Here is a 25,235-nt window from a genome sequence, read left to right on the forward strand (position 1 = left end):
GTTCGTTTTTAGAAGCGGTTTCAATACATCGATATACGCAGCGTTACATGCCTGCGACTCCACGACATTTTCGATACTTTTCTGCTTTGCTGCTTGTGAATCGCAGTCGAAGAAAATCTTTGAGCGAGAGAAAAGCGCTCACGCTTGCTTTTTGTGGAAGGGCGGATGAGTGTTGCGCGAGTTTAATGGTTTTTTCGACAAAGAAAAGCCAGTTTTTCGTCTTGTTTTGTTGCAAATTCAACTTGTTTTAAAAGTTTTAATAAAACGACGCAATTTCCCAATGAAGAAATGAAGTTTAAGTGATTTCTGAGTGGTAAAAAAGCAAGCCAAAGTCACGCGTGTGCAAAACGAATACGACACAAAAAAATGAATGCGAAGCAAAGTGCAAAAGGCATTAACAAATTAGCACCGAATATAGAAAAGCAGAAACTATGAATCGCATTTAAAAAATTAGTAGTATTGTGAAAATTTCAGCAAAAATGTGCATTTAAATTTGAATATTCCGAGAAAAGTGGAAATAACAAAGCAGCAAGAGCGATCACAGCAACGCAAACATATTGAAAACAGTGTGGCCAAGGCAGCAGCAGTAGTAGTCCCGTATTTGTTCGTTGTTGCGTACTCGTATTTCTTTTGTTTTGTTTGGTTTCTGTGGACGTCGTGAACAGCACACACACACAAGCGTACATACAACGCCGCCGTTCGTCTCGTATTCGTTTTTGTTGTTGCTGCCCCTGTACGTGTGCGTCAGCCTGTTCGCGCGACTATCTCCGCGGCCGTTTTGCATGCCCACTCAGTAAATTTGTATGAGTGTGTGTGTGTCTATTTGTATGCGTTAAGGCAAGGACGACGCTTTTTATTGGAGCGAATCGGCGCCAAGTCATACGCATTTTGAACGAGCGGTGCAGCCATCGAGTGCACATCGAATTGCACTGGAGCAGCCGTCATCGCTGGCAGAAGCAGTTGTGGCGCTAATTGCTGCTGCAACGCTCCTCTAAGATGGATACTTTCCGCAAGTGGCTCAATAAACCAAAGGTGCGTAATTATGTTACATTGATAATAAACCTACTTATGCATTTTCGCGACCTGCCTGCCTCTGATAACCCAAATTACATTCAAACGAACAATCATATGCATATGCATGTGTAGTAATATGTAGATAGGGTTATTAATCAATGTGCTGGTGCTGTGTTTGTAAAATCACGGTACTAGTATAGAACTGTGTAATGAACAACAACAACGCAAATGGTGTCAGTCAGCTAGACAGCAGAGTGCGCAGCGGTTAAAACTTGCTTGTGTTTCGTGTTAACTGTGTTGTGACGTCAGCGTTGAGCTGTTTGGCCCTGGTACAAGCACTCATTTTAATTTAACCTCCTACCCTCCCTCCTGCCCTTGTGTTGCCCCCACTAGCTAGGTGGGTTTTAACCGCATTTTTGTTTTCCTCATCGATGGCGCTGGCAGTGATATTGTTGTTGTTGCAGTTGGCTTTGCGGCTGATTGGACTTGCATGATTAATTCTCATTGCAATAGCATAGCAAAAGCGGCTGCATTAACATTATAGAAGTTCTAGCTCAATTCAAATCAGAAACATGTGGGAAATCACAAACGCTCTGTAAAAACAAAACAAACCAGCAACAGGGCCGTTCCTCAGTTGCCTTCGTGTAGTAAATTGGTTATTAGCGCTATAGTAATTCCAAGTTTTACTTGATTTGGAATAACCTGAGTAGTTTCATGCATACAAACATGTATTCATGGTCAAAACAAAAGAAACACTAAGCGAGCTGCAGTCAAACAAATTAGTAATTTTCCTAAAAAAAATAAAAATTCCATACTTATTATTGTTATTATTATTTCTAACAAGTAAAAAAGCTTAAGTCGGGCGTCTTGACTTTGAAATACTCTGTACATATGTTTACAATAATTATAGAAATTTAAAAACTTAAGAGAATTAAAAAAAAATTTTTGTGCGATATTACCTCTCTTGGTATTCAAACTCACGTAAAGGGTGTATGAATGTCTGTGCGCGTCTATTCGTGTATGTGTAACATCAACAACAGCACAGAGTATAAAAAGCCAACACCACCCGGAAGTGGGGTTTTAGGTTAAATTCATTATAATGGGCTTAGTTAACCGATTATTTTGATATGGAGCGTATGTGCTATAGTCTATTTTGTTTTGAATTTTGTCTCTTATGTTAGTAGTAATAAATAACAGTTGGGGAATTTTTCGAAATAATTTAAAGGAATATCTTGTATAAATACCCACGCGCATTCTCCAAAATGTATAGTATATGGAAATTGTGCTTGTCACTGACAATATTAAAGTTATTGAACTTTAAGAGCAGCCCCAACAATGTGTTGCCGCTTCTTCCAAATTTAGACGCCCCATACCTGAAAGCACGTTTGTAGGCGCAGTTGTCAGGAATATTTCAGTGTGCGTTCAGGGGTCATAACTTTTTAGCAGCTCTAAAAATAAACTCTCATAAAACGCAGTGAGAAGTTGCTCTCGAGTCCCTATCTAAGGGTGTTGCCCCACAGTTCTCTTTAATTGTCTGCTAATCTCTGTTGGAAATAGTATGCGTCAACTCGATGACTGGAATTATAATGTGATAATATTGACATTTGATAATATTTACTCACTGAAAATGATATTTCAGTGCTGAGGCTAAAGGATGTCATTATGGAAGATGGTCGAAAAGCATTTTGGTTTTGAGTTCAATCGTGCAAAATACAAGTCAAGACTCCTCAAGAAATTTTTGACAGGCTAACTCGCAATCTTTTTATTGGATAGACAAAGACTCTACTATTTATTAAAAGGTTAATGAACTGCCCGAGGTTTTTGGTCTGTTATTCCTAGTGCATGCCAAATGGGCTGAGATAAAAAATGACTTGGGTCATCACCATTCGCCACTTTATTGTTCAAGTGTGTTCTAACTTCAACGATTGTTTTTGGAAGTGTATTGTTTTGTGCGTATGTAGATAAAAGTGGGTAATAAAGTTGGCGGCAATTTTCACGCGGATTCATTAAATTTGTGCGATTGCGTGCGTGAATCTGGAGGTCAACAGAGCCAGTGTCAGTTGGAATTATGAAATATTAAAAAACGATTATACAATGCGTGTACGCTTATACAATATTATAAGCTTAGACATTGATTGTAATGCGATTGTGATGTCTATATCTAATTTTAAGGCTCATAGCAATGTTCCTGTAGGTAATACAAAATTTTATAATAATATTTGATATGTAAATTGCCTTTTAAGCTTTATGCTAAGTGTGCTGAGAAGTTAACTTCATTTCTGCCGAAACTATTTATCCCTCACTATGACTTACAAATAAACTGTTTTCTTTTATAGTCATGTACCACGTGTTATACATCCTGCTGCATTCACAAAGGAACTATTTACATACATACTTACTATATAACTGGGTGTCAGGTTTTTTAAATTAAAAAATTTTGCACCATTTCTTTCTGTATTCTAATTGTGTTAATTTAATATAACGACATTCTACCCAAAATTATGTATGTACATATATGAAGATTTATTACCTGCATTATCTGCGTCCTTTGTATTATCGTTATTTTTGTTTGTCTCCAAAAGTGTGTGATGTTTCATTTCGCATACAAGTGTTTGGTGGAGAAATAATTATAAACTTCGTTTCCTACCCTTCCGAAATTTTTTATCAGCCTGCAGTTCCTTCACTTGGGCTGCTTTATTAACACACTTCTTGCGCGTGCTTTTTATTTGCTTGCTTCAAAACTTACATTTTGCCGTCGCGCCCGATACCCTGGCGGTTGTGGCTCATAAATAACGTTACATTTTCCTGGTTTATTGTGTGCAGTCACGCGAATGCGGGCAGGCAGCACCTATCGCGACTGAATGAAAGAAGCGTGGAAGAAAACTCACCGCTTGAACGAAATAGAAAATGCATAGCTTTAAGTTTTCCGTTTGCGCTTCTCTTTCACTGACTGCACACGAGTTTTTCCGCTGCCGCAGTAACGTCTTTCTTCTTTGCAGCTATACTTCCTGGTCTTTTTCAGTTGTTGCTTTTCATGTTTGTTGTTGCGGCAACGAGCTCGGCATTCTTTTATTTTGTTTGTGCTTGCAATTCTCAGCACTTGCATTTGCTGTGTATAAGTTACGAGTACTGCACTTAAATACATTTTAAATTTCAATAAACGCGACACGTTCTGCTTAATTCAACTTTGCAAAATACAGAGGGCGGACGTTTGAAAGTCTGGGAGCGGCTTCATAGTTCGTATTGGAAAATTTACATTTAATTTCTTGTTTACTTTGCTTGCCACCAGCCGCCCACATGTCAGATTTCACAAGTGTTGCTAAACAAACGGTACAAATGCCATTTTCAAATTGTGTGGCAACTCTGTCTGTAGTAGTGTTTTTTGCCAATTGTTGCGAAGTTGGCTTGAATCGTCATTTTACTGAAAACGAAAACCGAAACAATACCAACAACTACGACTCGAATTTGCAATTCATTCATGCACTACACATTTGCATATTTGTACATAAATATGCTAAGCCAAACGAAACCCGGCAAAGCTCAACGAGCAAATATGTATGTATATAAATATTGTATACACATACATTCATTATCTGTGTGTGTGTATGTATAGGTACTGCAAAGTTCCATTCAGGCAACAATTGGTCTTGGGGCTGCAGCTGGAACTCGAATAAAAGCAAAGTCAGCGGTAAACAATTGGAGTGCAGTTGGTCTTACCTTACAGCATTAGCTTTAAGGCACGTTGAATCTTTTGTTGGGGGAAAGTGCGCGAAGGCAACGCATGCACAAGCGACGCAGACATATGGCGACATCACACCGACCTCCTACAGCCGCTAAGTCATGCCATAAATGAGCCAAAGGCGGCAACAGCAACTTCACAAATCGGGTCAAGTTGCTTAACGACACGAACAGCAGTAATAGAAACTGGAAAGAAAAATCCCCAGATTATGAATATTGGAGTCTCGATGTAATTAATTAAATGAGGCAACAAGGGATCTAGATACTTGAACAAAATTGTTTTTTCCCCATAAGGACAGATCGATATTTTAAAAGTCGCTAATTAATGATAAAATGCAGTGGGAAAGTATAATTCCTAGGTCCTTAGAGAAAAGTGAAACTGTGCTTTGGAAAAGGAGTCGATATACAGGGTGCGCCATCTTTTATGTCGGTATGTAAACATTGAATATCTTTGAAAAAAAACAACCGATTTTCAAGTATGAGATATTTTAATTTAATTTGGTTCTATACAATTTCTTGAGGTTTTCAATTGGTTCACTAATGACAAAGTTATTCAATATTTACGTACCGACATAAAAGATGGCGCACCTTGTACCATATTTTAAAACTAATTAAAAAGAGCAATTTAATTTTGATAATTCCTCACCAATAACAAATAATACTACGGTTATCTTTTAACAGTAGCTAACTTGATAAACTGTGACGGAATTTAGAATGTAGTTCGTGCTGTAAAGCAATATAATGTCAACTATATTGTAACTAAAAAAAAATGCATGCATTTTTATACCCTGTACCCGTAGGGTAAAAAGGGTATATTAGGTTTGTGCAAAGTATGTAACATACAGAAGGAAGCATCTCCGACCCCATAAAGTATATATATTCTTGATCAGCATGACGAGAGAAATCGATCTAGACATGTCCGTCCGTCCGTCCGTCTGTCCGTCCGTCCGTCTGTCCGTCTGGATGAACGCAAGGATCTCAGAAACTATAAAAGCTAGAATAACCAAAGTTGGCATCCAGATTCTCCTAGGTCCGAGAAAGGACGAGTTTATTTTATTTTTTGGAATTTTCCCCCCCTTCCCCCGCTACAGAATTTCGTCAATAGCGTCCACATTTCAAATGCTACCTAAACCAAACTTTGCACACATAATTTATATATAATTGTCTACTGTTGTTCATAATTTTATTCAATTCGGTCAATTCTAAGAAAAGTAATTAGCAAAACGAATTCTCGCCAGTACAACCCCCACAAACTGCAGCAACAAGTTCGCTCTTCTTCTTCCTCTTTCTGCTGCTGCTATGGGCGCATATAACTCAGTGACGGAAGTTTACCTGGGTACAGGGTATTACACTGTCGGGCTTGCTCGACTGTAGCGTTCTCTCTTGTTTTGTGTTATATTTCATGAATATCCAAGCAAATAGCGCAAATGCGTACATATAGATGACGAATAAAAAATGTCTAAAAATATGTACATATTTGAAATTTAATTTCCGCAATAATTTGCATTCAACAGGAACATTAAGTTACAAAAGAAACAATAAATTTATAAATACATATTTTCGTCGATCAATGATGTTTGTGCGTTTGTTCAAATGTTTGTAGTGTCTGTATCTACATATAAATCGAAATCTAAATATGTTCATATGCAAATATATGTACGTAGAAACATGTGTACCCTCGGAAACACATATTCGCTCGTGTATTTAATGGGTATTATGGAGAGGTTATCAGCCCTTCTTTACAGCCCATAAATCCATACCGCCAAGTTCAACTAGAAAAGTTTGCAAAGCTGCTATAATACTTGAGATTTAAGTTATGTGCGGGAAAATTTTAATTCGTTTTAAATGTGTAAGAGACCGTCTTTTTGAAAATTTCTGTCAGCTACGTTTATTAAAGCATTCATTATTTCTGAAACAGGCATACTATATAACTCCCAACCTCTTTTTCTCACGCAAATTTAGATTCCAATTGATGACTCCAAATGACCTTTAGGACAGTAAAATATCCCAATAAAATTGCGTAGTTAGATTATTTGTCCTGGAAGATAACTCGTATCAAACAGTTTATTCGTTGTGGGTTTTTTACGCTATGACTAATGCGCCATTAAGAGACATAAGAGATCCCATACAGAATAATGTTTTATTGGTTAACGTCAACTAGAAAAGCTGAATTTGTTGATTTTCCCAAACTACTGCGAATTAACTAGCTGGGTTCTATTCAATTATTTTATGTGTGTTTTCCTATCTTCATAATAATTATACTAAGTCATTTATGTATACTCGTATACATAGTAGGTATGTACATATTATATAGCGCCTTCTTTCAGTTTCTCAATTTTTATTACCCATGTGGCAATTTAATTTTGCCCGCTTGTTTAAAAAGTTAGCCATAGAGTTATTCGAAGTTGGCATTGAATTGTTTTATAGTCCGTCCGTCAGCCATATAGTGGAAACAAAAGCACGTCATAAAAAAGTGAAATCTTTTGCCAACCTACGACGCTGATTTTGTTATTCATACAATAGTTGGTTATACAGTACGTACATATACATAGTACATTATATACTATAATAATATTTTTGGTGGTATAAGTACTTATGTACAATATGGTGCTACATTAAAAGTAAACAGACAATTGTTGTGGCTTTTTTCTTTCTGTTTCTGTTTGGAGTATGTGTGTTGCAAATGTAGGCAATTAAAGCCAATTGCGATTGCGTTGTCATCGTTGGCCCCGTCAGCAAGCAATCGGCCATTAACACACTAAACTCTGACGGGTTAAAAAAAACCCGTTGTCTGGGGAAAAGTGGCAGTCATGAAAATTATAAACAAAACTTAACAATCATATTTGAGTGAAGAGCGAGAGCTCTCTCTAACAGCCAAATGTGATGATGATGATGGTGTGGCAAAAGTAGAATAATAAAGTAGTGGCCGATCGGCCGCATCTGGTTAAAACCTATTTATTTACGCTTTCTTAACTCGGTAGCGGGAAAACTTTTCTTTCAACCAGTCCGCACTTCCACTTTACTGCCAAAACTGAACCTAAATGAACTGAAAGCTAAGCAGGAAAGTAATGAGAAAGAAAACGCACCTGACAGCAAATGCTTAGAGCGCTGGCAGCAAGTACAGTTGTTAATTGTCACATTATTGTCAATTGCCGAGCTCTTTATTGACACACATACACAAATATACTTTTACGATTGCACAGTTAGACCAGCTTTGGTGTTAATGAGTTAAACGGTCTGCTGAAGGCGCGCTGACGCCGATTTTCCTCTGAATGAACAGGCGAGGCGCATCTCCCCGTTAGACGATGGTGTAGATGTGTGTGTATGTATTTATTTTTGTTGGTAGGAGCACGTGCGTTTATACTTATACAAGTATACATACATACATAGATACGACTGAATGGTGGCCGTCTGGTTGGATTGTTGTGAGTGTCGGTGGGCCAAAGAGTCAGCAGCCATCAGCCAACCAGCAACAACCTGTTTCTATAGGCTTACAAAATTTGGGCCATATTGACTTGACGTTGTGGTTGTTGTTGGTCGTCGCTGTCGCCCGTCCCAGCTGTTTGCGTGCTCCAGTTTTGGGCGCCCCCATTCATGTTCTCGTATAAGCTGAAAGACAGGTGCATATCATCATTACGAAATATGTGGCTAAATAAACAAACGCTAAAATGGCCTTGCACAGTGGAAGAAATGGAAATTATGGCAACAAGCATTAGAAAAGATTATTTAAAAATGAAATACCGTTTTTAAAAGATATAGCAAGTAGATATAGCAAGAATAACAACCTGAATTTTTCTTTAAAGCTTCATGCAAGAAATAACAACTACAACTACCTGATATTTTCGAATTTCGATTCATATATTATTCATATATGTGGATTCACACGTTTATTTAATTCTGGAATATTCAAAGTTGTAAAAGTCATTCATGGTCAAGTTATGACCATGGCCATAGCGGCTTAATCCACAACAACATATTCAAAACTCCTTACGGCTCGTCTTATTTTGCAGGTACACTTCCAGTAACAGTGTTACATTTGTTTTTATCCATGCCTTCTCAATTTCCTTTCACTATACATTCCAATACTTCCTTGATCCAATGTTTTCCCATTGTGCGGCATTGAGGCGAATTAGTCTAACAAAAAACTTGACGTTTACAGCTGCTATAAATTCCGTTCCTATACACTGCATGCTGTTTATTTTTGTTATGTATTTAGTTTTCAAGTTTCGTAATACATATTATTAAATTTATTCTGTAGTCGCTTAATTATTTTGTTTGCGCTTCATGATTAATATGTGTGCGTGTCTAAGATTACACTTGCAAATCAAAATACGAATTAAATTGACGATTTAAAGGCACGTGCTGTAATTTCTGATGATATAAAAAATTTCCTAAGTCAACTTAAATGTTTTATTTGTTCTGGATGATTTAATCAAATTGATTTAGTCAAATTGTCAGTCATAGGTCTTGACTACGGCGCTTTGTCCAAGTTGGTAGCTTGGAACTAAGTTTTCCATTCAATTTGTGCTAGCTAATACGATTTTATTGGAAAATAACACTAACATTAGCCTGTAACAAGTCTATTTGCTTGCAGTGTGTGTGTGTGTGTGTGTGAACGATCGTGCGACCTTATTTAACACTCGAGAGTAACTGATAATGTGTAGATACAAAAACCGACGTATAACTGGCAAATGTTGAAAATTGATTGCTTGAATGAACGATTTTGTTGCGGAGAAGCTAAACAACTATACAAAGTGACTTCGACTGCGTTACACACTGCCTTACACAAATCAAATGCCTGAAGTACATAGGTGTTCGTATGTACATAAGTATACGAGCACACCTACTTGATTTGTTGTTGCTACGTAAGTAAATTGTACATATATGTGTAACAATTTTGTAACTTTGAACGTAAACACCCAAATTATTGTGTGCCGAAGTTGATTGTGTGTGTCGGTGTTTAATTATTTGGTCTACAATAGTTACGAAATCACATTTTCACATGTTTCACATATTTTATTTATTTACATCATGCTTTTTTTACGCAGGGTGGGAGAGAGAGATATATATTTTGATGCTCTTTGGATTCAAAATTAAAGCAAACGGAGTCTAAAATTAACATAAATAACAAAAATTTATTACGTATCATTTGAAACAATTCGAGAATTTCAGAAAGCCACAACAGTTGTGTAACATATGTACATACATAAGCAATATTCGTAAAGCGTTATGCTGTTTTTAAATGTTGCCGTTATTTGTGAATCAGTTTAGATTCACGGCCGATTTGCCTTGAAGCCATTAAGTAATGTTGTATATAACTGCTTTAAAAATAAAATAAAAAGTCAAAAAAATATGTAATCCTTTTTTTCCGAACTACTTCAAAACCCGAACTGTGGAGTTTTTGTGTGGAGTGCTGACTAACAACAACACATCTAAAGACTTACATAAATTAAGTAAAAAAAAAAAGATTGATCCGAAGTTTTCAGCCCCATTTTTAACAAGTACGAGTGTGACTCTAATCAAATGTCTAATTGGGATTTCTATGTAAACTCTCTGGATGATGTCAATGGTCAATGCCCAATGGCCGCTATTGCTCTCGCCTATATGTCAATTGATTCGTTACGATTTCGCAAAAGTGCGAACTAAAACACTATTTTCCAAATGTAAGTCCGCAGCCATTGAGATTGGCAGCTGTTGGCAATGGGAAAAGTAAAAGCGGTGAAATTTCCACATTCACATCGATCTCCTCCGCGAGGAGTGCAATGCACTGCGGCACTGCCAACCCGATGCCAATCTAGCTCTTCGTCGTCGCGGTTGCCCAGTTACTTTCCAATGGCATTTAAAAGTGTTGGGCAGTATTGGATCAGATTGTGCCGACGATTCGTCAACGTCGTCTTCTCTATCGCATGCGCCGAGTATCAGCCTACTTATTACATAATATCTGAACCCTACGCGCTTGTTGCTTATCAGTTGTGTTACCAACAAGCCTGACTTAAGCAGCTACACTTGCCGTTGTCGTTGCATAAGCTGCGCACCCACTTTCCGCACCACCTTTCTACTCAGCTACCCAGCTGCCTCGCCGGCATGTCAATGAGCGGCGAGAGCGAGCCACTGACCGCCAGTGACGACAACACGACGTGAGGCGACAGCGTAATTCGAACAAAGCGGTTGGCGTGAATGCAATGAAACCATGGATGAACGCCCCCGCCTGCTGAGCGCCTTTATCTTGTTATTCAATTAGCGCTGCGTTACTTCCGATTATTACCCCGACTGCCAACGCATCGGATTCACATCCATGTCGCTTGGACGTGCATGCGTACATACTTTGCACTTTAACCTCTGCAGCAGCGTATTGCGAAAGTGAAAGCGTTTGGGGTTTATTATTGGCAATACCAACAGCCTCACCAACAACCAATCAGCGAGTTCACATTAACAACGTAAATATCATCGCTTTGTCTGCCCTCTATCTCTAACTTGTGGGGGTGTCGTTAACGTGAGTCGCCATATTTCCAGCAATCTGGATAATATGTTGTTAGCATTACAACATTAGGTTAGGAAGTGTCCGTTGTGTAATAATTTTGACTGATTTACATTTAAAATATCTTAGCTAAATGATACCCACAGGCAAATAATTTGCTCACAAAATTTAATTTCTTAATGAACAAACAAAAGGGATGCGATTTCAAGACTCCAACTTTGAATTGTTTAAAAAAAAACTCATGTTGGGATGCACCTGTTCAAGACTCTTTTGCCATTCTTTTGTGTCGCACTACGATATTAAAATATGCACATTTATAGTACATATTTGTATGAACAAGCGCATGCCAAGCATGATAAGAAGAATCAACTTCGGTTTTCCATCTGCTGAGTGATAAAAAGTCAGAGGCAGCCCCGGGCTCCGTCGTAACGTGGCTTCAATGATTACGATTGTCGCGACTCTGATTGCGCCACATTTTTCTTGGTCTCATGAATATGCAGCACAACTGGCACAACAGCTGTTGTCAACGCCCCTATTGGACACTCCCCCCACCATCTGTAGCCCCTTAGTGTTAACAGCCGGCTTGCTGCGCTCATTATTATCCAATTTATAAGACGTTTCTGTTGTCCGTTGTCGAGTCTTCCGCTTTGGCTTGTTGCTTTATTTTATCTTTCCTCCCTGCATTTCTTTTTGCATTAATGTATTTGTGCATAATGTATTTGTGTTTGTTTCGATTCCCCATGCATAAAATATATGCAAATTTAATCATTTATTTGTTAAGAAATTGAATTCATTATGACATAATATAGTAATTCCAGTTTTGATAACCTTAATGGGCAGCGAAGGGACAGTTTGATGACAGCATTGATTCGTTAAACTTACTGCCCACTGTCATGCGGTGCAGCTCTTTGTCCAGGACTTGGACATCAGTTACAATCCGAGTTTCCGCTTCCGCTTAGTACATGCCGAATAAAAAAGAGATTTTTAGTATAATTTTTTTTTGTAAATTCATTTTTTGCTTTGATAAGTTGAATGTACGAGCGGGTTTCAGAACTGTTAAATGCTGTTCCTTAATTTGAGAGTTCAATTCGGAAATCAAAACCCAGCGCATGTTAATTGAAACTAATTTTCTTTTAGCAGAGAGCGCCATACTCGTATTTCTGCTTTTGTAAACCCAACTTCGAATTATACATATTTATTAAATGAATGCCCTCTCCACGCGAAACAAAGAGAGATTGGGGACATCCTTCACAGCTGATTGCATCGCACACACACACAACACACAGAACACACACCACACACATTGTGTCTTTTGTCTCGTCGGCTGTTTCATTTTTTTTGTATATATACAAGTATACCCGTATGTATGTATAGTAAATCATATAACTTTAAGCGCGCATTTTACTAAAACTGGAACTCAGTCGTTTTTCACTTTTTGTTTTGTTTTGAAATAAATCTACTTACATACATACGTGCATATGTATATATGTATGTACGTACCTACGTATTACTTGTAGTTTACTTATTTACATAATTGGCCATGGCTTAATTTTTTGGCATATTACAATTAATCGCTTATTAATCGTCCGTAAATGTCTATAGTCCGTTTCTTCCTTGTCCCCGTTGTTGTTCGAAAACCTAATAATAATAAATACATTCGTTGCGTTGCCTACTTTTTGTTTATTTTGTCTTTCTGTACATAAATGTTGTAAGTATTTGTAATATTTACTCATTTACATACTTCGTTATTGACTTATTGACAGAAGTGGGCAGTAGTAAAAATATTTGCAGTTAGGCTTTGAATTGCCATAAAACCGACATTTGGAGTTGTCGATAAGAGCTAAAGACATAACCTTGAAATAAATAAACCTCTTACACATACGCAAACTCATATTTCAGATAGTCTGACAAAGAAACGGAACACTCGACTGATGAAATCGTGATTCCCACTTTGTTTGCAAATATTCTGACACGAATGTGCACCACTTAATATACATATGTACATATATATAATTTGTATAATTATAATTGTATAATTTATGACTGCTTTGCTTTGATTACCTCAAACAGTATTCAACATCTTGTTCGATGAGAATTTGCACAATTAGTTTTTAAATTTAAAGCCATTCCAGTATCAATCCATTTATTCAAACACGGAATCATTCCCTATTTAGAGCAATGAGCAATGTTTATTAATGGACACAATAACTTTCTTTATCATTTCGAAAATGTGGAAATTAGTGGTGATTCATGGCCTATTACTCATTCCGAGTAACAGCAGCGAATTTTACTAATATTTGAGTAACGTACTTTTATTAATCTTTATTTTCCCCCTTTCTACTGAGTTTTAAGGAGAACCTTGCGGACATTACGTGAACGTATAAGAACAGAAAAAACTTTTGTAATTCATTGGGAATTGCTTTTGAAACGTTTGTGCTGAATATTATTTGATTTAGTTACTCTTCAACCAATCAAAGTTGCAGCACTTTAGATATGTTAATACAGTTACTAAAAAGTACTGTTATGTTGACATACATTTTAATCAATCAAGACTTAGAGAAATTCCCTAATATAGGCTTTAAATAGAAGCTATGCATTGCATCGCTTACTAAATTTAATTTCCTTATTGACAAGTGTATAAAACATATCTACATTTAAATGTCAATTAGTCGAGTCCAGTCGGGCAGGTGACTGCCGTTCCCTGGCGACGGCAGTGCTGTTTTCATTAGTGGTTGGCCCCTAGGGTTAATATCAGTTGTCACCCAATGTGATGGTTTTTTTTTTTGTTCGTATATGCAACGCTTTAATTGATACAAATATTTCTTTATCGATTGCTGATTGAGTAAAAGAAAAACTACCGTCCCCAATGTCAAGTGCGTGCTTAAATAGGGGGAGGGGTAGCCCCTACTTTAAAACGTTGCTTAGAATGTCTGGTATGGAAGAGGGAGACTTAATAAATGAATTAATCAAATTTCACAGACCACTTAGTATATAGTCAGTCTTTTTTAAAAATATCATGCAGGCCTTTATCAAAGTTCTTTTGTTCCCCACTCATTATTATCATATCGACTTGTTTTGTGGATAAGACATTATAGCTCGTAATAAGTTGCAAGGGTTCATAACATGTACAATTTTAGTGACGTCAGCAACAACATGGCTATCATTAATGGGAGCCTCGACCTGGGCAGGACGAAGGTGCTATTTTTAAGGCCAGGGACATCAAGGCCGATGCCTGTCACTTGTTGCGCATCTCGACTCGTGCAGCTTGTTTTTGCCACTGGCTTCTTACCTGGTTATTGACTCTCAATGGTAAAAGCGACGACCGAGGTCGTGTGCCCATTTTGGTATGTGACGTCAAAAAGGGGTCCTTTGCGCGTGTGGTTGATATCTACTCCATTACGCGTGCATGCATGTATGTGCCTATCTGTGTGTGGATTAGGATACATGCATACATGCTTAAATTTTTATATATAATATAAAAAACAGTGGACGCAGTGAACTAACTCCTACATTTTTGTCTCACTAGACTGCGACACGTGTGTGTTATCAACTTATGGTGATTCGCATGGGACCGTTAGTCACATTTAATTATTTTAGTAGGTTTGTTGAGCATGGATACATATAGTATGTATGTACATATATAGATACATACGTATTGATGTATGTATATTTTATTGTATCTCATTGTCGTTAGATTATTAGATCTTTTTATACCCTGTACCCGTAGGGTAAAAAGGGTATATTAGGTTTGTGCAAAGTATGTAACATGCAGAAGGAAGCATCTTCGACTCCATAAAGTACATATATTCTGAATCAGCATGACAAGAGAAATCGATCTAGACATGTCCGTCCGTCCATCTGTCCGTCCGTCCATCTGTCCGTCTGGATGAACGCAAGGATCTCAGAAACTACAAAAGCTAGAATAACCTAAGTTGGCATCCAGATTCTCCCAGGCCCGAGAAAGGACGAGTTTACCTACCGGGTTTGCTACCTAAACCAAACTTTGCACACTACTGTACACATCTACTGTTGTTTAAAATTTTATTCAATTCAGTCAACTCTAAGAAAAGTTATTAGCGAAACAAATTCTCGCCAGTACAACCCCCCCAAACTGCAGCAACAAGTTCGCTCTTCTTCCTCTTTTTGCTGCTGCTATGGGCACATATAACTCAGTGACGGAAGTTTACCTGGGTACAGGGTATTACACTGTCAGGCTTGCTCGACTGTAGCGTTCTCTCTTGTTTTCTTTTTGTTTTTGGTGTGACCTTTAGATGCAGCCTCTGATACCAAACAAAACAAGAAAGGAATGGTAAAGTCGAGCAGGCTCAACTCTTACCTGTACCTCCCACCAAAAAGGAAAAAATGTTAAAAAAAATTTTAATTAATTAAAAAAAATTATATTAATTAAATGAAATACAAATTATTCAGTACATATATACAAAAGTGGAGACATGTTCATGTACAGTTTCAACAGTATACATTTACATCAGAACCGTGTCTATGCATGGGCAGCGATTTTATTTATGGCTATAACTTTCTTCAGAATTGACCTTAACAAACGGACACATAATCACTAAGTGGATGTATATTCGAAATTTGAGTTCAAAATTCGAAGAATTAAAGTAGTTATGAAAAACATGAATTGGGGTAGTGGGCGGGTGTATCAGAAAAAAAACAAGAGAGAACGCTACAGTCGAGCAAGCCCGACAGTGTAATACCCTGTACCCAGGTAAACTTCCGTCACAGAGTTATATGCGCCCAAAGCAGCAGCAAAAAGAGGAAGAAGAAGAGCTAACTTGTTGCTGCAGTTTGTGGGGGTTGTACTGGCGAGAATTTGTTTCGCTAATAACTTTTCTTAGAATTGACCAAATTGAATAAAATTTTAAACAACAGTAGATAATTATTTATAAATTATGTGTGCAAAGTTTGGTTTAGGTAGCAATTGAAATGTGGACGCTATTGACGAAAATTAAAAAAAAATAAACTCGTCCTTACTCGGATCTAGGAGAATCTGGATGCCAACTTAAAAAAGACTTAAAAAAGACTATTTATGCTTAAGGCAGAATTTGAGAAACACAAAAAATATGTTGAAGACGAAATAAGAAAGTCTTGATAAAGACTATTTTACGACAAAAAAATATAAAAATGAAAAGGTAAACTCACTTCTTGTAAGTGCCGAAGGCAAAAAATACAATATACATATATTTCTAAAAATATGCACTTTATACTTTAAACACTACTAAGCACTCACAAAATTAAATTTACCCGTTTTAAATTGTAAAATCGCACCACATTCACAACCGCACAGAAGTTAATGCAAAATGCAACTAAACCCATCAAATTTTTTGGTACGCTTGTCGACTTCATTTTTTAGTGCAATACAGTCCTTTTGTGACCTGGCCTATTTGATTGAGTTTTTTGGGATCATGTGGGTTCACGCGGTTTTATTGACAACTACCTGCAGGTCAACGGTTAAAAAGGATGCGTTGGCAGTTTATTTTCCGCTATTTCATCAACAGGTAATTTTTAGGATGCCTCTCAAAAATTAGTAAATCCGTTACAAAAATTTCCCCAAAAAGACATTGAACCTTTTCTAGGTAATCCAGGCATTTATTTTTGTGTGAATGAAAAAGTATATACTATTGCATTAGTAGAAAAATAAGTCACTGCTTCAGTTTGTTATGCGTATCGTTTATAACTTTTCTTAAATTTGAAAACAAAATAGATAATTATGTTGATTATGTATGCAAAGTTTAATTTATATAGCTTTTGAAATGTAGACAGTATTGACGAAATTCTGTAGCGGGGGGAGGGGGGAGGAAATAAAAAAGACTAGGTATTATGAGAGTCTGCATACCAAGTTTGGCTTATGTTGCTTTCGAAATGAGGACAGTGTTGACGAAGTTCGGGTGCTGAAGCTTGTGGGCGTAGTACCGGAGTGAAAATGTTTCGCTAATAACTTTTCTTAGAATTGACCGAATTGGATCAAATTTAAACAAAAAGTAGATAACTATATATAGGTTGCGTGTGCAAAGTTTGGCTTATGTAGTTTTTGAAATGTGGACAGTATTGACGAAATTCTGTAGCGTGGGAAGGGGGGGGGGGGGGGGGGGAGTCCCAAAAATAAAATAAACTCGTCCTTTCTCGGACCTAGGAGAATATGGATACCAACTTTGGTTATTCCAGCTTTTATAGTTTCTGAGATCCTTGCGTTCATCCAGACGGACGGATAGACGAACGGACAGACGGACGGACATATCTAGATCGATTTCTCTCGTCATGCTGATCAAGAATATATATACTTTATGGGGTCGGAGATGCTTCCTTCTGTATGTTACATACTTTGCACAAACCTAATATACCCTTTTTACCCTACGGGTACAGGGTATAAAAACACAAACTCGTCCTTTCTCGGACTCAGGAGAATCTGGATACAGAGTTTGGATATTCTTGCTCTTGTACTTGCTGAGATCCTTGCGTTCATACAGACGGACGGACAGGCGGTCAGGTGGACGGACGGAAAGACGGCCATGGCTATATCGACTCTGCTTGTCATCCTGATCAATAATATATATACTTTGTGGGGCCTGTCACGACTCCTTCTGTATGTTACATACATTCGCACAAAACTAGTATAGCCTATTACCCTTTGGGCACAGGCTATAAAAAGCTTGTAATTAACTTACATTTCCCAACGTAGATTTTGGATCATTACATACATAATGCGTTAAAAATACAGCTTTATAAACGAACTTATTTATTTCAACTGCCCATCCGAAACCCCTCTCTGCTCCTAAATGCGGCCTTAATAAATCCAATGACTAACACTTAGTCAGTCAGAGGCTTAGAGCTACTTAGCGTTTGGTCAATTTCTTTCTGGTGGTGGGGAACCAGATACAATACAGAAGGAGACATAACGTTGCCAGTCATTGAACTATGGCACACGGCCTTGAATAATTATTTCGTGCCCACTTGGAAGCATTTAAAACACAGTAGACACATATACTACATATGTACATATATGTTAAAAGGTATAACGTAAGTACCTCAAAATACACACATGAGGTTTGTTAAAGTTTGAGAAATTTTGAAAAAAGAACCGAGCTTTGTGTTTGTACAAGCAACAGCAATATCTTTCAACCTGCTTAAGCTTAAGAACAATAAGAACATAAATATTTAGACCATTGTGGATTATTACACAGATATAAATATTTCAATTATGCAGACGGGAAAAGATCAGCAAAAGCAAGCCTTAGCCATTATACTTGCAAGTCCATTCTAATCCATTCTCAGATATCAAATCGGGCCCAACCAAGAAAAAGGTAGAGAGTTTGGTTCGATTTGTGTAGGTTACTACTCTCACCGCATTCTGAGTGGCATGCCAATCGTTTGCTGTTATTTCAAATGATGGTTAAAGGAGGTTAAAAATAATTGATTATTTGTACTGTTTGTCAAATTGGTTAGCAAAATTTGTTTTTGGAATTGCTAATATAAGAGAAACAAGAAAGGAATGCTAAAGTCGAGCAGGCTCAACTCTTAAATACCCTGTACCACCCCACAAAAAAGTAATTTAATTAATTAATTAATTAAATTAAATTAATTAACTAAATTAATTTAATTAATTAACTAAATATTAACTAATTAAATATAAAATATTCCATGCATGCATACATACATTTACATTTACATCAGAATCGTGCCTTATGCGTGTTTGTGTACTTGTACATATGTATGTATGTGTGCATTGGGCCTGGTTATATGGCTATAACTTTCTTTCCGATCATTTTATCATAATGAGACTTGCTATACGGATATATAATTACTAACCTAATGTGACTACCAAATTTTAGCTCAAAATTCCAAGAATTACGGGAGTTATAGAAAATCAGTAATAGGGGCGGAGTGGGGGGGCGGATCAGAAAAAATTAACAAACTCGTCCTTTCTCGGTCTCAGGAGAATCTGTATACCAAGTTTGGTTATTCTAGCTCTTATACTTTCGGAGATCCTTGCGTTCATACAGACAGACAGACAGACGGACAGACAGACGGACAGACGGACAGACGGACATGGCTATATCGACTCGGCTTGTCATGCTGATCAAGAATATATATACTTTGTGGGGTCTACCAAGCCTCCTTCTGTGTGTTCCATGTGCACTCGCACAAAACTAATATACCCTTGTACCCTTTGGGTACAGGGTATAAAAAGTATATAAGTGAGATAAAGCTAAAACATAGCAAAGTGTCCATATTAGTACAAGACTTCGTGCGCTCTTTGCACCTTTTATTGTTGAGTAAACAATCGGTTGAAGATACTCGTTGTCGTGTATTTGAGCGGTGGGTAGTGCCGACTTCTTTGTTGCTCATTTTTTTGGCCAAATTTTGCCTCGTTGCCCTGTGTATATGTATGTGTGTGTTTGTGCTACCGGCTATTAACTCAGTGGCCTGGCCTCAACAGAAACAGAACTGCTCATACTGAGAGGGCTACCTTGAAAGTTCACAAGGCACAATCAACACAAGCAACGGCATCGACGCGAAGTGTGAATTGTGATTCATTTGCTCACACATTCATTCATTCGCCCACTCACTTACTCAGTCAGTAATGAACTACTCACTAATACACCTGCCATTACAGCACTCTCTCGCTCTCTCTCTCCCTCTCTGAGCAATAACATTTACTGTTGATAACTGCTGCTTACATGTGTATTTCACCTGCAATGTAATTAGTCTTTACTTTAGTCACCGCCAGCTGAGTGTTTACATATGTATGCGTGTGCGTGTATGGCATGTGTGTGTATTTCCCTTGAAAACTTGCTCATTTTGTGCCAAGTTTTGCAATGGAGCAGCCCCGACTCAATGTTTGTGCGTCGCTGCCGTCATAAACTTGCTAACGAACTGCGCAATTTGGACAACACAACGCAATAGAAGTTAATGATTCGTACGTGGCTTATGTACCTTTGTAATAACCACATTTCGTACAATCCATGCACTCATTTTCTACCCTCAGCTTGTTTTAAATGTATAGTATGTCTGCCTACAATCCAGAATCAAATTAAGAAACCGGCCAAAACTACACGATCATAGCTCGACCGATAGTTTACGTTTTCTCTGCTCTCACAGTTTCTCTATCGTTTTCTCTCTATTGGTATTACTGTTGACATTATGTATCTTTTATTACCTAAGCGCCAACCATTTCGCGTTTATTCAACGCATGAATCCATTAGCCCTCACGCATCAAAACTGGAAAGCCGTGGTTTTCTTATTAAGCAGAGTGTCTATAAGTTTAAGTTTAAGCAAAAATTAAGTTGCTTTATAGCTTTATTATAGTACTCGACGTAGAGACTAGCTCCAATTATGCCTCTTTCGTTGTGGTAGTTAGACAACGTAGATAGATATACAAAAATAATCACCTCAAAAAGATAAACAAAGTATCTGTTTTGAACTAAGTTTATAATTTAAAATGGGCCATTTTATTTTAAATTTTTCCCTTCTAGTTCAAAAGAATAATATATTTCTTTTCAGAGTCAAAAAAAAGGCTCTTTTCTTGATGAATCTTCCAAGTTTTTGTACAATTGCACAAATTGTAATTACTTAGTATTTAGCATATAGGTGTCAAGTTCAATGCCGTTTGTAGCTATAACAATTTATTTTACTGCTGGTGATAAGGCACTTTTTAATCAAACCACTGGTTGCTCATAAATTAATTCCATTACAGGCCGATGACAAATCTCTACTGGCTCGCTTTTACCATGCGGATCGCTCCCTCACGGCTGTGGCCAGTGAGTTGGACAGCTTTGACGGACGTGCTGAGCCAGATCGCTGTTCCCGTTTGGTCAGCAGATTACGACAAAATCAGGTGAGTGCATGGCGTAAAACGACCTTGTGGATATTTAATATCTTGTTGAATAGGACAAAGTGTTGGCCATCACCAATCTCATAATGGAGGAGCTGCTAGGTGAGGATCGTGATCCACGCTGTTTTCGTGCAAAGTTTCCCGAGGAGGTTTTGCAGGAGAATTTGGCCGGTCAGTTGTGGTTTGGCGCTGAGTGTCTCGCCGCCGGTTCATCGATCATGAACCGTGAGGCAGAGAGCAAGGAAATGCGCCCACTTGCGCAGGCCGTGACCAAGAGTCTGGGCAATGTGCGAGTGCTGCTGCGCGATCAATGCTTGCGCAACAATGTGCCTAATAGCAAAACTCTGCATCTGGACCTGAACGACTCAACCACGGAACAGTTGTATGAGAGTCTTAAGATCTTTGATCGTCTCTTCGCCGAGTTCGAACTGAGCTATGTGAGCGCCATGGTGCAAGTAAAGTCGCGCCATGAATATGAGATGCAACAATGGATTGGTGTTCTCTTTTCCGAGACGCTGCAACGAGCCCTCAAAATAGGATTACTTGATCAGGAGAAGGTAGATGCCTTTGATCCTGGACTGATGTTTTCAATACCGCGATTAGCTATTGTAGCGGGTCTAGTCATCTATGCCAAGGGACCCCTCAATATGGACATGCCGGCTGATCAGTTGTCGGAAATGTTTCGACCATTTCGAACAATTCTGATCAAGATACGGGATCTGTTGCGTAATTTAAACAAGCAGGAACTGTATCAGTTGGAAAAAGTATTGTGCACCAACGAGGACATTAACACAAAGGTGAGTGAGAATATAAGTTTATAAAATTTGAATGTAATAATTTTATTTATAATTGCAGGTACCGGTGGGCGCCAGCAGCATTGAGGCGCCAAGTCCCGAGCACAGTGTCAGCAACAACAACAACGAAAGTAACAGTGACAACGACAGTAGCAGCAGGAAAAACTCAATAAGTGGCCACAAAATTGTGGAGCGTTTGATAGACCAGCGCAACAACAATAACCTCAACACAGGCGGCGACAGTAACAGTCACCTTGCTGAAGAAGCCCAAAGCCAGGCAAGTTCGCGAGAAGCACGCTTTAGCCCACGTTCTTCGTCACCGTCCGTGTCGTCGCTATCGGCTGCAAGTACGCCAACGGCGTCGCCAACACCTTCACATTCAATAGGTTCTACAGCATCGGCGGCAACCTCATCCACAAATGCCACAGTTAACTGGAGCGACGATGAGGCAGACGAAGACCATGATGATGATGTAACGCATACTGATACAGACTCGGAGCAGCTGCTAAAAGACATTGTTGCTCCCGATTGTGCCTCGGGCTATCTTATACCAAACACTAATTTGGGCAATCTGCTGCAACCGCAAGAAGTTCCTCTCACGGATAATTTCGTGGCAAGCGAAGATGATGAGTATGGCCAGCAGGAGTTTGCGGATGAAGAGCCCACCACAAGTGCTGCAGTTCTGGCGACAGGGCGAGCTCAGAAACTGCTTCGCTTGACAAGCATCGACAGCGAACCCACTGAACATTTGACAATCAATTTATCGGAGGAGCAGATGCCCACCAACGAAAGCCGGGGTGTGTGTAGTCGTGTTCGCCACCACCACCACACGCACAGCCATCGGCATCACCACAGACATCATCTTCATAGCCACAATAGTCATCACCATCATCAGTCGGAAGAGTCGCATCCACATGCACATTGCACGAGCCGCTCCGGTGGACGGCAGCGCACACCTTCGTCCAAGTACTGTAACAATAAGAATTGCGATGCCACTACAGCAGCACAAAGTCAGCATGTCAGCTCCATGGTGGAATCAAAGAGTGTGCAACCAAACTCGGGCTCAGACACCAGCACCGCCTCCTCGCTGTCCGACACCAATCAAGCCGATGTCTCTTTGGCCATGCGCAGCACCACGGCACGTCTGAAATTTAAGTAAGTATTTTTGTCAAGAAATAAACCGTATATCTAATTGCTCTCTGTTATCTATCATTTTTAGGAGCACTGAAAACCTGCTTCATCGCCTATTTGTATGCATTGCCGGCGTTGCCGATCAGTTGCAAACAAATTTCGCATCCGACCTGCGTCAAATACTACGCAGCGTGTTTCTTATAAATGTGTCGTCGGCCCAGGAGGAGATTGACATACCGGAAAAGACAAAGGAGTCGGAGCTCTTTGAGTTTCGAGCTTCAGAAAACGATGTGATACAAGAGAGCGCCGGCTCCAACCAAAGCATTTACTCAGCCGAGGAGGTCAATCCCGAGCTGGACAATGTGTTCAATAACGGCAGCAGTAATCCCCAATCTGCCGTCGTCATCGGGACGCGTCACTCGACAGGTACTAGCATTCAGCGCAACAATACTATAGATCTGGCGGCAGCCGATTCGGATACAGCGCCGACAACTCGTAACCACGTTGCACGCAGTCGTAGCTTGGGCGATCAAGAGGCCACGACGGGCACTGCCCCCACAGCCAGTGCCACGCACTATCAGCATCAACTTGAGCAGCAGCAGCAGCAGCTTCAACGCCAGCGTAACAATTCCGTGGGCAGCAACACGCCGTCAAGCGCATCGTCCACCACCTCCTCGGAGCAGAATTCGCCAGTAAGTGCACGCAGCGGTAGTGGCCGTCGGCACAACAGCAACAGCGAGTTTCCTGTACGTCTACCGATGACTAGCAACTATGCCTCCAACGCTACCGTCGACTCAACAGCACCCACATCGGCAACCTTATCGCCACCCGCTTGGATACCCGATGGAAAGGCGCCACGCTGTATGTCCTGTCAGACGCCCTTCACTGCCTTCCGGCGACGTCATCACTGTCGAAACTGCGGCGGTGTATTTTGCGGAGTGTGTTCCAATGCATCTGCGCCGTTGCCTAAGTACGGACTGACCAAGGCGGTGCGCGTTTGCCGTGAGTGTTATGCGCGAGAGGTGCGTACATCTGCTTTGCCACACCAGAACACACCGCCGTCGCGCGATGTACGGACCCAGACTGCTAGTGCTTCTTAGGACTGGCCGCTCTTGTGCCTGCCGGTGCTGGCAGGCGCAGCTCAAGCGACCCATGGAAGAGGTGCAAATGGGCGAATGAAAAAAAAAGCTAACTGTGAATCGCAATTGTTTTCCAAAATTGTTTTCTTTATTTTATATGGTAAACCTAGACAAATACAATTATTCTTTTTGTAGCAAGCAACCAATACATATGTACGTACATATACATAGTTATATATGCATACCTATATATTTTTTATTTAGATTTCAATGACCAACTGAAAGTCTTTAAAATGTGTACAATAAAGCGCATTGATGTGCATGTAATCCCGTCTTTTGTAATTCGTGTGCATCATTTTTATATTTGTGACTTATTAGGCGGCAATGTCTAACAATAAACCAACCAAATAGCTATAACACGGTCGTTCACATTTAAATTTTCCGGAACTCTGTGCTACCCTTATAAAGATGTTGAAGTTAACGAAGGGTGTAAGCTGTCTGCAATTTCTATTGAAAGTTCTAAACTTGAAAACAAGAAATCAATTGACTTTCAATCTAGAACTGGGCGTAGAAGAATCCTAGAAAGTCAGTAGCTAACTTATAGATTGAAATACATATATTTTTCTAGCAAAAACAGAGATCAGTTTAATAGGGCTAATTTGTAGGCAATTTGTATATGTGATTTTATCGTAATTTCCATTACTTATATTTTAACGAGTTTGTCAGTTGGCAAAAATACTGAAAAGTCCTTAATTGTAATTTCATATGACAAGCAACCATTTAACACAATTTGTACATAACTAGATATCTATCCATTTATATATATATATATATATATATATATATATATATATATATATATATATATATATATATATATATATATATATATATATATATATATATATATATATAACTATATATTTTCTTATTATAAATTATAGAACAATAACGAAAATGATTAAAAATAACTGTATAATTACTTTAAAAAAATATATGCTTAAACAAAATAAACACCGTTCAAAGACTTTCGATTATTCCTACAAACATAAATCTTTAATATGACACTCTAGTATGGGGACTATAATGATAATTATTCAGATAATCAAGTATTCGAGCCTCGAATAAAAACAACCGAGTATTGTTCA

At 38.7% G+C, this 25,235-nt stretch overlaps 1 protein-coding gene across 1 annotated transcript; it reads left to right on the plus strand.

Moving 5' to 3' along the window:
* Positions 1–122: 122 nt before the first annotated feature.
* On the plus strand, positions 123–24,429 carry LOC115620788 (lateral signaling target protein 2 homolog). The gene is made up of 5 exons (XM_030514203.1): positions 123–1,032; positions 20,946–21,086; positions 21,140–21,880; positions 21,939–23,032; positions 23,097–24,429. Exons 1-5 carry the CDS (start codon positions 997–999, stop codon positions 24,106–24,108), a joined length of 3,024 nt encoding a protein of 1,007 aa, XP_030370063.1. The 5' UTR covers positions 123–996; the 3' UTR covers positions 24,109–24,429.
* The last annotated feature ends 806 nt before the right edge of the window (positions 24,430–25,235 follow it).

Source organism: Scaptodrosophila lebanonensis, unplaced genomic scaffold (genome assembly GCF_003285725.1).
Source record: "Scaptodrosophila lebanonensis strain 11010-0011.00,11010-0021.00 unplaced genomic scaffold, SlebRS2 tig00000024-arrow-pilon, whole genome shotgun sequence".
Taxonomy (NCBI): Eukaryota; Metazoa; Arthropoda; class Insecta; order Diptera; family Drosophilidae; genus Scaptodrosophila; species Scaptodrosophila lebanonensis.